Source organism: Acinonyx jubatus, chromosome C2 (genome assembly GCF_027475565.1).
Source record: "Acinonyx jubatus isolate Ajub_Pintada_27869175 chromosome C2, VMU_Ajub_asm_v1.0, whole genome shotgun sequence".
In the NCBI taxonomy this organism is placed as follows: domain Eukaryota; kingdom Metazoa; phylum Chordata; class Mammalia; order Carnivora; family Felidae; genus Acinonyx; species Acinonyx jubatus.
Genome location: NC_069384.1, coordinates 8,168,018 through 8,182,679, shown reverse-complemented (window position 1 = coordinate 8,182,679; position 14,662 = coordinate 8,168,018). Strand labels below are relative to the sequence as shown.

At 47.0% G+C, this 14,662-nt stretch overlaps 1 protein-coding gene across 3 annotated transcripts in view; it reads right to left on the bottom strand.

The window, feature by feature from the left end:
• The window catches only part of VPS26C (VPS26 endosomal protein sorting factor C), a 48,721-nt gene extending 38,119 nt beyond the window's left edge, over positions 1-10,602 (bottom strand). For all 3 annotated transcript variants that reach the window (XM_053220557.1, XM_027041618.2, XM_027041619.2), the window contains exon 1: positions 10,393-10,602. In XM_053220557.1, coding sequence (XP_053076532.1) covers positions 10,393-10,449 — 57 coding nt within the window. In that variant the 5' untranslated portion in view covers positions 10,450-10,602. The remainder of the gene's footprint in view (positions 1-10,392) is intronic.
• Between the last annotated feature and the right edge of the window lie 4,060 nt (positions 10,603-14,662).

Sequence of the window (14,662 nt, the reverse complement as noted above, 5' to 3'; positions counted from 1 at the left end):
GAAAGTAGACTTGTTCTCTTCAATAAGGACAATACAAGACCAACACAGTCTTTTTAAGAGCTGCTCACCATAAAACTATCCGGAAAGTGTTGTGTGCAGGTAGGGGACACTAATTGAAACTGAAAGGAATTCTTCACTTCACAAAAGTCTTTTACAAAAATTGGATCTTTACCTGTCTGTGGAAAGCATCTGGAAGGACCCAGAACCCCACAGCCGGAGAGGAACAATCCCAACACACCAGAGCCCAGCACCCTGCATCTCCAGCCACACGTGGGAATCACAGTGGCTCACAAACACGCACCGCGTGACCTACGTCTCCTTCAACCATCCATCTAGACAGGGCCAAGTTCATTTCTGAGCTTCAGAACACTGTCCTTTTCTTGCTGGCACGAGACCCTCAGTTGCTAATTTGTTAATAATGCTCTTCGGAAACTTCCAAGGCTTTGTGCGCTCATGGGGAGGGGAAACAGGTCAGCCCACCCACCCAGTGGCTCACAAGGGACTGTTTTCTGAATGAAACAGCTGAAGCCCAGAAAACTAACAGGGGGTGGGAGTGAGGCCATTGATTTGTCTACTAAAAGAATTGCATTTTTGTGTAACAACTACTTGATTCAGGGGGGAAAAAAAACCCAAATGAGATGAAGAGATATTCAGAGCTGCGGGGATAAAAACTCCCGCGGTGTAGCTGAAATGGAAGTGGGAAGCAAACGGAAAACAGACTTCAACTTACAGCTTTTCTAGAACATGCCTGTGCTCAGAGGGCAGAGGACAAGCAGGGTGGGCAGACGTGCAGGAAGAGGGATGGAAGTAGGAGGAGAGCCAGGGCCAGGGAGTCGGTCCAGCTCAAAGCTGAGGGGGTGAGCAGCCCATGGTTCACAGGTGCAAGAGGACCGAGAGCGGGGAGGTAAGGGAGACATAGCAGGGACCGTCTATCCGTAGGGTTAGCTGAACCTGAAGTCTGGAGAACAGCCCAGCAGGGCTCTGTTGACTCAGGTTGGGGCAGTAGTGGGACGGAGTCAAGACGGGGGACGAGACGGGGAGAGAGGTGGCATCTCCCCCAAACCTGCCCATGCTACTGGCTCTCCAGCTGGGGGACCATCACCGCAGGAAGCAGGCAAGGCAAAGATGCAGGTCTGAGCCCACGGGGAGGGTGCGGCTGGTTCCACCAGCAAATCCAAGATGATGCAAGGCCAGGAGGTCCGAACTGGGGACCGGCATCCAGAGGAAGGCAGAGGAAACCCAACCACCCTGCTGGAGTCAGGGCGGCCTGGCCCTACGTGCTGACACTCGTCCGGCTGCTGCCGAGTCTAGAAACCGGCACACCCAGAGCGGTCAAGCAGGCTTTCCTAATGCTCAGGTCAGTACAAAACCCGCTGTCACAAACACCAACTAGAGAACTACATGAATCATTTTACTGCACCCAGTTTTCAAACAGGCTTGGATAATTCTGAAAATGCCTCTCATGCATTACATAAGGGTTAGGTTACGATTCAGGAGACAGGCCTTTGGAGGAGCATTCGATTATTCTAGAGGAGACCCACTCAACGTTTAGACGACAGAGATTCCTAAAAGGTTCAGACCTCCCCCACATGTCTTAGGATTACTCACCCCTCCTGGCTCAAAGATCTACATGTTTGTACCCTAAGTACCTGCATCAGCATTCACCAGAACTGATCATTCGTGCATCAAGAATCGTGCAGTACAAAGTACAGTAAGGGGCTCTTTCTCCATTCCATTCCAGTCCTGCAATTTTTCCTCAGAATAACGAACTGTTACATATAGGATTTTCCCTCTTTAATTTTGTAACAAGAAAGTACATGCAAGCCGAGTAAGACAAGATGGAAACCTAGCGGTTCTCACGCTACAGTAATCAGCGCACTGGGCACAAATCCCTCGTCACTGTGACCTGGCTATGCCAGAGAGCAAAGCTCTTATTTATGTTTTGCACAAGCACGTTATTTAACAGCATCACTTTCACGAGTACATGTGCCGGGATTTTAGAACATAAAACATTCTGAATTTATAAAAACAAATGAACCGTATTTACGTTACCAAAAGATTTACTGCAAGTTTCTTTCAACCAATAAACTTCCCCGGTGCACTGAAAACAATAATTTATGGTGCAACGGAGTCAAACTTTTTGATCAAGAACACATCTACTGCACCGTGTGAGGAGTATACAGGGAGACCAACACTCCACTCAGCTTTCAGTGCCCAAAACTGCCGGGCTCCCTATCGGGGCTGCTAGGTCACTGGCCCTCCTTCCTCCAAGTCCATGGTGGAGAGACATCTGACGATGTGAGAAGCATCTGATACAACACTTACTTGTACGCCACTTGGAAAGTGCACTAACACAGCGATTCCGTGTGAACAGACACTATCGAAAAACCTCGCGATACCAACACGTACCATTTGAGCCCCTACTAAGGGTCAGAGCCTACAGTAAATGTCTTAAAACATTATGTCATTTAATTTTGCAATAACACTTTTGAGTAGGTATCAGCTTCCCCCTCCAGCTGAGAAAAATTAAGGCCTTAAAAATTAAGACAAGGCGTACAGAAGCCCGATTTCAAATATTTCCTCTCATCAGTGTATGTCACTGAATTCTCTGAGCCTCAGTCTTCTCAGGCATAAAATGGGGGCATTCTTCAGTGTTGGTGGGGATTAAAGCTGGAAAGGGCCATATTAGTATATGTTATTATAAAGCAATTTTAGTTAAGTGCTCTCATGGGATATCAGAATGTTCACTGGAAATATGGAATTAGGGAATTCTTTTTAAGTCATATTAATGATTATCTTGTATCAGATATACATGGGGCTTGGGAAACACTAGTCAAATTTCTGAACTCAATGAGAAGGATTCTCAGAGTGGAACGGCAATGCTGCTTTAAGCTCTGAGGAAGGTCTACTCACTCTGCGCTATGTAAATTGTGATAAAGGCACAGATCAAATTTTGGACCACTTTCTATTATTTTCTGTTTCTGAATTGCAGAGAAGAGAATCACGTTGATAGGAATTTGGAAGTCTCCACTCCCATATTTATTTGAATCATTCTTTTAAGAATGATCGTCATAGGGGTGCCTGGGTGGCTCAGTTGGTTGATCGTCTGACTCGTAAACTCGGCTCAGGTCATGATCTCACGGTTCGTGAGATTGAGCCCTGCATCGGGCTCTGTACTGACAGTGTGGCACCTACTTGGGATTCTCACTCTCCTTCTCTCTCTGCCCTCTCCCCCGGCTCACGCTCACATGCATCCTCTCTCTCAAAATAAATAAGTAAACATTAAAAAAAACCATAAGAACGATAGTCCTAAAGCAGATACAAATAATGGAGAGGGTTCGCACATAGCTCTGGGGCTATGCCAAAATAACAATCTTACCAACAACTGTCTAGAATTTATGCCTAGAGTATTATTTGTAATTATAAAGGAAAATCTATAGTATACCTATGAAACCATAGCTTTCCATTTCTGATCGATGCATTTAGAAAACTATTAGCTTTATGAATTTAGTTTAAAGGCTTCAACTATCGTTTAATAAAGTCTTAGAGTGCCTACTGAGTAGGCAGGTACTGACGGCCCTAGGTATATAAATGTCAACAAAACAGTATTGTAGTCAGGAAGATTCAAAGAACAAGTTAATTGCAACAAGTTTAACTGGTGCAATGATACAGGTACCTATAAAAGGTGTTGCTAATGCATTACAGGTTACTACTGAGTTACAGAAAACATGGCATGATACTAAGTCTTTTCCTGACCACCGGACCAACACCTCTGCTCCACCAAGATCTCACATTCCAGTTCAAGGCACTCTTCTCATAAGGCATTTTCTAAAATTCAAATTTGCAATTTAAGGACTATTCTAAGTCGGGGCGCCTGGGTGGCTCAGTCGGTTGAGCGTCCGACTTCGGCTCAGGTCATGATCTGGCAGTTCGTGAGTTCAAGGCCCGTGTCAGGCTCTGTGCTGACAGCTTTGAGCCTGGAGCCTGTTTCCAATTCTGTGTCTCCCCCTCTCTCTGCCCCTCCCCTGCTCGTGCTCTGTCCCTCTCTGTCTCTTAAAAAATAAAAAATACAATGTTAAAAAAAAAAAAAGAATTATTCTAAGTCTATGAGTGAGAATTGTTTTTACAACAGAATTGAAAACACACACTTCTAAACAATTCATGTGTCAGAGGAAAAACCATGGTGGAAATTGGAAGATATTGTAGTAACATCTTATTATGAAGTATGAGATGCCACAAATCACACCTCATGCGACACGGTGGTAGAGTGATTTGGCGGTCTTGCCATGTCTGCAGAGTGTGAGGTTGCTGTGCCACGCAGTCTTGGTGGGGTCCTTTGGAGCCGTGTCTTCGGGCGGCGCGTAGGCAGAGCAGACTTGCGGCTATAACTAAAGCAGTCCTTAGAGGGAAATGTCTGCATTTTTAAAAGGAGGCTCTAATCTGATATGCTAAACAGTCAAGTTAGGAACATAAAAGACAACAACAGGAAAAAGGCAGAATAAATTCAAGAAAAAGAGAGGAAATATTTGGAAAGATGATAAAGTGAAATCCCCTTTAAAAACTGCTGTGGGGGCACCTGGGTGGCTCAGTCGGTGGACCGTCCAACTCTTAGTTTTGGTTCAGGTCATGGTACCAGGGTGGTGGGATCGAGCCCTGTGTGGGGCTCTGTGCTGAGTGTGGAGCTTGCTTAAGATTCTCTCCCTCTCTCTCTCTCTCTCTCTCTCTCTCTCTTTTCTCACTCTCTCCCTCTCCCCTGCTCGTGCACTCTAAAAAAAAAAAAAAAAAAAAAAAAAAAAATTACTGCCAAATGGGATTATAGAAGTCACTGGAAAAGCCTACAAAAAAAGTCCGAAACCTTTTTACTGGACTCAGACTGCTTTGCAAATGTCTGCGGGTTCTTGTTCACTTTGCCGCACTGTCTATTCCTCCTGGTGGGAATGAACAGGCCCGGTGGGGAGGGAGACCCCAGACCAGTGCTTAAATTTCAAAGCTAGGTGCAAACATCACCGCCAGTGAGCTCCAGAGGGCCCTACTACTGCCCGCCCGAAATGCGGATGCCCAACTTTGTGCTCATCTGCCACAGACGCTCCTATTTGAGCTCCTTCTCACCTTTCGTTTATATAGTTACCCATCTCTCTCTCTGACCGCCAAGCCTCATGAGGCCAAAGACACGGGGTGAATAAATTTGTTTAGATTAAGTAACAACTAAAAAAGGAGATTGATGGGGATGTGGTGATATGAACAGGTATCCAAGACAAAGAGACACTGTTAAGCAGAAAGAACAGGTTGTGTGTGTGTGTGTGTGTGTGTGTGTGTGTGTGTGAGTGCATGCACATGTACACCTATTACTCATAGGCAATGCCTGGACTAGTACATGCACTGCTAGGGGATACCTCCAGGGTACAGAAAAGCAGGGGGAGAGGAGGCAGAACTTGCTTTTCACTCAGCAGCCTTCTATAAAATGTTAAGTGGTCAACGTGGCATGAATTACATTTTTATTTTTTAAATGATTCAACTGTGACTTTTTAAAGTCTATCATTTTGTCAATAATAGGAAAAAACTTTTTTTTTTCCCTAGGAAAAAACCCGACTGCCAATTTTAAACCCAAGGTAACTCAGGTTCTCTGGTATCCGCAGAATCAAAGCCATTTTCAAATGCTTTTATGATAAGTAAAATACTGAAAAGCACAGTAACAGAATCAGTACATTCTTCTGAGTAGAAGTCATAGTTTTTGTTTTTTAAATTTTTTTAACAAACCAGTGGTTTCCATGGTTTAAGGGTAGGGGAGAGGTTCTGATTTATTTTTTTATGTTTTATTTTAAGTTTATCTATTTATTTTGAGAAAGAGAGAGAGTGCACGTGCACATGGGGGAGGGGCAGAGAGGGAGAGAGATCCCAAGTAGGCTCCACACGATCAGCACAGAGCCCGAAGCAGGGCTCAAACCCACCAACTGTGAGATCACGACCTGAGCCAAAATCAAGAGTCAGATGCTTAACAGACTGAGCCACCAAGGCGCCCCTATTTTTTTATTTTAAAGTTTATTTACTTATTTTAAGAGAGAGAGAGAAGGAAGAAAAGAGCTAGAAGGGGGGCAGGCAGAGAGGGAGAGAGAATCCCAAACTCAATCTAACAAAGAGCTGAAATCAAGAGTAAGATGCTTAACCAACTGAGCTACCCAGGCGCCCCAGAAGTCATAGTTTTTTAAATGGAAATATTATAATACTATTTATAGCACTCTTAGGAAATTAATAACAACTATTTCTACATTATAAATTCAACCATGTTGCACAAAAACAGTCACTCTTAGGGAGGCGGGATAGCAAGATTGTTGGATGGACGAAGCTAGCTGGCCTGAGCTGGAATCCAGGCTGTCACGAGTAGGGTAACCTTGGGCAAGTTTCTCAACCTGCTTAGGCCTCAGTTTCCTCATCAGTAAAACGGAGTGATACGGCCTAACAAACCTATACCAGTGCTTACCAAGTACGTCTGAGTGGAACAGAAGACCGCTTTATGTGGTTACACAGGCAAACATGTTTTGCATGAATGACAATCACTTACAACCTAAGGATCGGGCTAATGTAGGTGGTAGCCACGTCAAACAATGACAGTTACAGGTACTGTGCTCTGGTGACCCACTGAGGAGTCAAATCTTGAGTAACGGAATCTTTACCAACGCTGTTGAGATGTGCAGGGAAAATCGAAAACTTGTATGTGATTAGCTCCCCTTGCGGCCAGTGAGAGTGGGAAAAAGAGGCCACCCCTCACACAACCAGGACCCAAACTATGCTTGAAACACGCACTGTCCACAGGCCCTGAGAGCATCAAGCAACTGGCCAGCAAGGGTCCTGCCAGCTGGAGCCTAGGAAGCCGCCATAGCAGTGCTGGCCTACTCCACCTATCCTGAATCACAGATCACGGAGTCTGACATCTGAGTCACAGGCACATATGTCCAGATACATACTTTTGTTGGTTGATTAGACTGCCCAGTGTAGTAACATTTTTTCTTCCTTTGGCTTCTAAAAACATAGACAGCAACCATCTGTTTAGAAGTTACCTCGATTTTTCTCTTCTACTCACCATGTACGGTCTCCCAATGCAAGATTAAGAAACACTGCCGTAGGGGGGCACCCGAGTGGCTCAGTCGGTTAAGTGTCTGACTTTGGCTCGGGGCATCATCCCACGGTTCGTGGGTTTGAGCCCTGTGTCATCTGTGCTGATCGTGTGGAGCCTGCTTGGGATTCTGTCTCTTTCTCTGCCCTCCCCCACACGCTCATGCACGTTCACACTCTCAAAACAAATAAAAGTGAAAAAATCTGTTAATTAAGTTAAAACAAATGTTAATTAAATTAAAATGTTAATTAATGGGGCACCTGGGTGGCTCAGTCGGTTGAGCAGCCGACTTCGGCTCAGGTCATGATCTCACGGTCTGTGAGTTCGAGTCCCATGTCGGGCTCTGTGCTGACAACTCAGAGCCTGGAGCCTGTTTCGGATTCTGTGTCTCCCTCTCTCTGACCCTCCCCCATTCATTCTCTGTCTCTCTCTGTCTCAAAAATAAATAAATGTTAAAAAAAAAATTTTTTTTAAATAAATAAATAAATAAATAAAACGTTAATTAAATTAAAACCGCCATAAGCCAGCAACTACAGGTTCTATTCCCCATTAACGGCACTAAGGGATGTGCACTAGTAGCTGTGCAAAGCTGACACCACCTTCGACTCCGCCACCCACGAGGCCTGGTCCTACATGTGGAAGACTTCCAGCTGGGGCAACTTCACCACTTCATTTCTTGCAGCTTTTCTAGATGCACCTTCGATTACTTGTGCCATTATTTAAAAGCCACAGAAAACATCTCAGCTGGCCCAACATCTCTGAATAGAATGTACTGACTTTTTAATGAAATGAAAATGATTAAGGCAAAATGTATATAGTCTCCTACCACTGCCTGCCCCCAATTCTTATTCTGAATTTCCAAGCCACAGAAAAGTTCCAAGAATACAAAATAGTAGGGAAACTGGAACACTCACACACAGTAGAGCAGTCCCAGTGCTTTGGAAAACAGTTTGGTGGGTCTTCAAAACGTTAAACATAAAATTACTGTATCACCCAGCAATTCCACACCTCTGTGTATATGCAAGAGAAATGAAAACGTATGTTCACACAAAAACTTGTACAGGAATGTTCATAGTAGCATTCTTCATAAAGGCCAAAGTGAAAACAACCTAAATGTCCATCAACAGATGAATGGGTAAATAAAACATGGTCTATCCATGCAATGGAATATTAGTCCGCCATAAAAAGGACAAGGAACTGATTGACATACGCTACATGTATGAACGCTGAAAACATGCTAAGTGAATTAAGCCAGTCATGAAAGGCTACATGTTGTTTGATTCATTTATATGAAGTTTCCACAACAGGCAAGTCCATGGAGACAGAAAGTAGATCTGTGATTGCCAGGGGCTGAGATGTAGAGGGGATGAGGAGTATCGGCTAATGGGTGGAGGGTTTCTTTTTGGGTGGATCAAAATGTTGTAAAATTACATGGCGGTGATTATTCACCCAACCTCGTGAATATGTTACAACCACTGAATTCTACACCTTAAATGGGTAAGTTTTGCGGTATTTGAATTACATCTCAATAAAATTGTTATTAAAAAATTACAAGGGGTGCCTGGGTGGCTCAGTCGGTTGAGCATCTGACTTCAGCTCAGGTCATGATCTCGCGGTCCGTGAGTTCGAGCCCCGCGTCGGGCTCTGTGCTGACTGCTCAGAGCCTGGAGCCTGTTTCAGATTCTGTGTCTCCCTCTCTCTCTGCCCCTCCCCTGTTCATGCTCTGTCTCTGTCTCAAAAATAAATAAATGTTAAAAAAAAGATTAAAAAAAAAAAGAATACAAGGTAGACTCGATCAGAGTCCTCCATTATTAACACTTTGCCCCACTTCTCCTCACATCCACACACACACAATATGTGGGTGGACTATTTAAAATCTAGTTATTTCCACACTTTACTCCTAAAGACTTCAGTATGTGGAGCATTCTCCTACATAGCCAAAATACAAATATCCCAGTCGGGAAATTTAACACCCATACAAAATTATTCTTCGTACAGTCTATATCCAAATTTATTTATCAGGAATTGCACACTGTATTTAGTTGTCGTATCTTTGTAGGCTCTTTTAATCTAGAAAAATTGCTTTTCATGACATTCACATTTTTTAAGAATCCAGGCCAATTATTTCAGAGTGTTCCTCAATTTGGAAATGCCTGATTGTTTCCTTACGAACTGATCTAAGTTGAACCCTTTTGGTAGGAGTATCACATCGAAGGGCTTTTGCTTTTCAGTGCCATCAGGCCAGACCCTTTATTATCATGCCAGAACTAAACCTCAGTGTCACTAGTGGTGGCAGTGAGGTGATGCTCACTGTTGGTTGTTGTTGGAGTCCTGATAACCTGATTCCTCCATTATAAAGGTAGCTTTTTCCCTTTGACATTAACAATCTGGGGGGTGACCATTTGAGTCTGTGTAAATATCAGGTTTCCCCAGCTGTGTTGCACTCAAAAGGTTTAGCCTCTGTTCATGATCTTTGCTTGGTCTTCGATCCTTTTTGAGACTGCTCTGCATTAATGTGACCAACTGCTACTCGCAAGTTTATTCCACAGTGCAAGCCAGCTGGGATTTTAACACCGGCTGCACATTACAATCAATGGTATCTCTGGGAGTGGGACCCTGGCTATCATACTTTAAAATTCCCAAGGTGATTGATTCTACTGCAGAGTAGGGTTGAGCTACAAGAACCTTGCATCACCCTCGTTTTGCAAATAAGGCAACTGAGGACTGAGGAGATTAAGTGGCGAATGGCAGGCACAAAACTTGTTAGTGCCATAATTAAGATTTTTATTTTTTGTACTTGCATTTTAATATGCTATTCCTTCTGTAAATCATTCAAACAATAAAACCGGAGAAATGAGTCACTTCTGTACGGTGTTAGAGCTGACCGGGGTCCGAAGTGCGTATTTCTGCTTTCAAAGCGAATTCTGCCTTTCGTTCAGTAAGACCCCTGCAGTCACAGCGGGAGCGAAGGAACGGGGCAGGTGGTCACCGAGCTCCTCGGCCCTCACTGGACAGCTCAAGCTCCGGAACCAAGGCCGAGCCGGATGTTCACGAGGCCGGACGGTAAACGCTGCAGCCCAGGCGCCGGCCCCTCCGGCCCGCAAGCCCCGCCGACGCGGTGACGACTCCGGCCGGGGTGCCCTCCTTAGGGCTGCGGGCCGCGCGCGGAACACACCTGGCGGGGACGCACCTGGAGGGGCGCTCTGCCCCGCCCAGGCACACCCAGAAGTGCGCGGGGCCCCGCAGACGACGGAACCTGCAGGCCCGCCCACCCTACTTACCCCGGCGTGATAAACCTTGTTCGCTCTCTTAATCTTAATATCCAGGCAGGTCCCCATTTCGAGCACTCCGCGGCCGGCAGCACTTCCTGCCGCGCGTGACCCGAGCGGAAGGCGAGTCGCCCCGCCCCTCCGACCCGGGCCCGCCCCTTTTCCCTTGCCGCTAGCTGTCTTTTCTGGAGACGTCGCGCCTTTCTCGGGATCGACTCCCCCGCCTTCCTTTTTCCGGTGCAGGGGCGGGCCTTAGCGCGGGCCGAGGGGCTGTCACTCTTCACCCCGCCCCTGCTGGGCGTGAGGGGCGGGACCAGGCCGGCCCCACCCTTTCCGTAAGGACTGTCCTAACACCGGAAATACCCTCCAAAACGGCTCTCTCCCGGCGTGCCCCGCGGTGGGGGGGGTGGTGCCGAGGTCGCGTAGCGCGGGCCCTGCCTTTGCGGGGTAAGTGAAGCTCCCGTCAGGCTGTGCGGCCCAGGGGCGCTGAGCTATGCTGGCCTTTAGGTGGTGATAACTGAGGACTGAGTTCCCTCCCTAGTCTCCTGCCTCTCGCCGTCTCTAGTCCTCCCCCACTCTCTCCCGAGGGTTCTGAAGACTGGCGTCTTCGCCTTTGCGGCACTGCCTCCCCTGCCCGCGGCCCCGCGCTCCCGGCCCGCAAGGCGCCGATTGGCAGGCGGCCCGCCTGGCCCGCCCCTGCCTCTGGGCCGCGGGCCAAGGTCTCGGGGAGCACCAGGTGACCTCGCCCCGCTCTGAGTCCCCGGAGGCCGGCTGGGCGGGGCCGCGGGGGCTTGTGGGTACTCCCCCGGCGCGCGCCCTGGAACCGGGGGCTGAATATTCATGTCGGTGCGCAGGATGCGGGGAGGCGCGGCCCGCAGGCCCTGGGTGCCGGCAGCGCGCGCGGATGGGAACCTCGGAGCCGAAGCGGACCTGCTCAGTCTGTTTTTCATTCCCGGACGGAGCCGACTGAAGCAGGCACAAGACATATTGGTTTTGGGGGGAGTGGCCTCCAGGCAGGGCAGCAATAAAGTGGTAGGAAACGTTTTGCCGTGACGAATAAAATTCCTCGTAGATGTTTTAAATGAGGGCTTTGCCAATAAGCAGGCAGGTAACATTTCGTTATTTTGGCAATGCGGTGAAGTGCTTTTTGTTCTTAAATTCTTTAGTTCTGATGTTTGTTTTTCAATGTGCATTAGTTACAGGATGACGATAGAAATCTTCCGTAAAACGATTTCGTGAATTAGTGTGACCGGTGCCTCCCTCTTGAGAATTTAAGGCATTTTATAGGACGACACTGTTGGTGCTATAGCTACAATTGCTTTTGAAGGGTGATACAAGGTGGTATTTCCCAATATTCAGGTCTCCGGTTTCAGCTCCTCTCTGCCCTCAGGGCTTCAGTCTCTCTGTCTTGGATGTCTTCCTGCAACTCAGACTCAGCAATTCTAAAACAATTCATTAGGGACTTGATAATCACAGACTAGTCTATTTGCAATTCAAGAAATGAATCCCTCTCCACTAGACTCCCAGCATTTCCAACTGGTAAATCTCAATCTCAGTAGACAATGCAGGGAAACAGGAAAAGAAACCTCTTACAGGGATCCACATCCTAGACTTGTCTGCTTCTGCAAACCTGCTTTCTACTTAACTTTACAACCAAACATTTCTTATCCCCTGAGGTCCGCTAGGCCATGTTGTTATTCCTCTTTGTAAGTTGTACACAAGTTGTGCGGAATGCTGGTGTGGAGCAAAGAGCTCTGGTTCCAGCAGTTGTCAGTGTAATCACTTTTGGGGCCCTCTCTGTGTGGTGGCTTCCAAACATGAAACGGTCCATTTTTTTCCAGTCATTGTTGTTTTGAATCTTTTCTCCATCCCTCAGCTACACCTTAGGGCATACTCCTGTCTGGTCAGTTTCAGTTACTAAAAATCAGACCACGTCAAAGTGCCAGTCTCAGGACATGAGTGGGATCCCAGATCCTTAGTTGGGAGTGGGAAGTTACGAGTCATGCTTCTGGCTCAGACACTTCTTCAGCGTCCTCTTCAAGGCCTGGATGCTTCTGTGTTGAGGCAAGCATCTTTTAACTGGCCACTGCCAAAGTTCTCTCTTAATTGATTCCTGCTTGTCTTGACAACTGGTCCTTGTTCAAAACTCCTTTCGTGGGGCACGTATGAGAAGGTCTGGTGGGCCTTCTCCCTCCCATGCATTTCCATGGAAGATCTATCTCCAGCTCAATATTTTCTTATCACCCCCTACCAGCACCCAGTAGTACACCCAGCCTCTTTGTGACGGTTCAGCAAGGCGGCTCAAGACCATTTATCTCCCACGGAGTCCGCGTGACCCATGAGAAATACACATCCTTGCCACGCAAAAGGGCTGGACTGGAACCTGCCCCAAGGCCTCTCCTCTCCACCCTGCTGTCTCTCTTCAATCTTCTTGCTCCCTCCTAAAATGCAGGCAGGAATAAATCAAGAATGTAGGCCAGACAGGTTTGCAAGGAGTCAATGAAAGACCAGCCTCTCCTTGCAGTAGTCCCCACCAATACCAAGGAGAGATTACCTTGCAGCCTCCCCCTCTACGTCACCCCCCACCAGAAACGCTGAACTCTCTGCAAGGCCAACTGCCTCCTTTTATTCCTTCCTCTCCCTCCCCATGTCGACTGAGATGGAGAGGATTGGGGAAGTATTTGGTGGAAGCAAGACTTGACTGCAGCTCTTTATTAAGCTCTGGGGAAAATACCTGCCTCCAAGTGTAGGCATCTTTTGTTGGAAGATGGGGCACTATGCTTGTTTCAGCTGTGAGCGTATTGCCCATTCTGGAACTGTAGGAGACGGACCACTAAACATCTTTTAGTGGAGGCTGTGCTGCTCTGTTCAGACCTTTTAGGACTGAGGAACGTGTTTCTGAGCTGCTGGGACTATTGCTCTCAAAAGTTGTCAGCTAAACTCACTCTTTAAAGCTTGCCCTTAGCTGAGGAAAACTGCATTGCCCAAAGTCATGGTCATTTGGGTGGGGGAGGGAATTGGGGGGGGACAGCCCACCTGTAATGACTAGTCAATTTAGAACGTAAAGACTTCTTCCCTTCACCCCAGTTTGGAACGACTCTGAAGGACAAGTCAGCTCCCAAGATCCCTATATTAGTTATCTATTGCGTGATAAATTACCTCCAACAATTAGCAGTTTAACACAACAAACATTTTTGAACTCGTAGTGTCTGTGAGTCAGGAACTCAGGAGCTGGGTAGGAACTTCACTGGGTAGTTTTGGCTCAAGGTGTCAGGGGGTTGCAGCCAAGTCAACAGTCCTCTGAAGGCTGGACTGGACTGGAAGATACACTTCCAAGATGGCGCCCTTACATGGCTATGGGCTGAAGGCCTCCGTTCCTCACCACGTGGGACTCTCCACAGGCTGCTTAAGAGCCCTCACAGCATGGCAGCCAGCTTCTCCCATACCAGGGCGAGCAGACGGAGCTCTGCAGTGCCTTCTATGGCCTAGGCTCTGAACTCTCTCACATTTACGTTTCCTTTATTGGTTAGAAGAGAGTGATTCCAGCCCACACCCAAGGGAAGGGGAATTTGGCTCCTTTGGAAGGGAATATCAAAGAATCTGTGGACATATTTGAAAGCACTCTGCCCATTGGCTGGGGAGCCTTCCTGTGATTGCATCACAATTAAACTTTTCCCTCTGCCCAACCCAACCCTGCTTGCTTCACCCCCACCCCACCCCCAACACACCTGTTGATCTGGGGAACACTCCTTAATTTATTTCCTGCACATTAATCTCCATCTCAGGGCCTGCCCCTTGGCAACCAGCCTGCAACAATCCTGTCACGCCAGCTTCCTGACTTAACTTCTTTGAGCTTCTGTAAAATGATCTCAGTGCTTCTTATAAAGTGATTCATAACAACTCACATATATATAAAGTACTTGCTGTGGATCAGGCACTGTTCTAAGCACTTGAAATATTTTAATTTGTTCCATCCTTATAAGTACAGTTATGACTCCCTCACCTTACAAAAGGGAAAAACAGGCACAGAAGGGTTAGTGGACTCGCCCGAAGCCATGTAGCAGCTAAGTGGCAGCCACCATTTTGATCCAGAGCTCACATGTGCAATCACCAATCACCATGCTACATATGTGCATGCAACAAACGTTGGGCTTAGTGCAAGGGGACAGAGGGTCTTAATGAAAAGACTGGGCAAAGAACTCCCAATGAAATGTGAAAGTCAAGCAAGAGTTCAACTTACAGTCAAAGGTGATTTGAGAGAACTTGATGGTGAAGGCACACG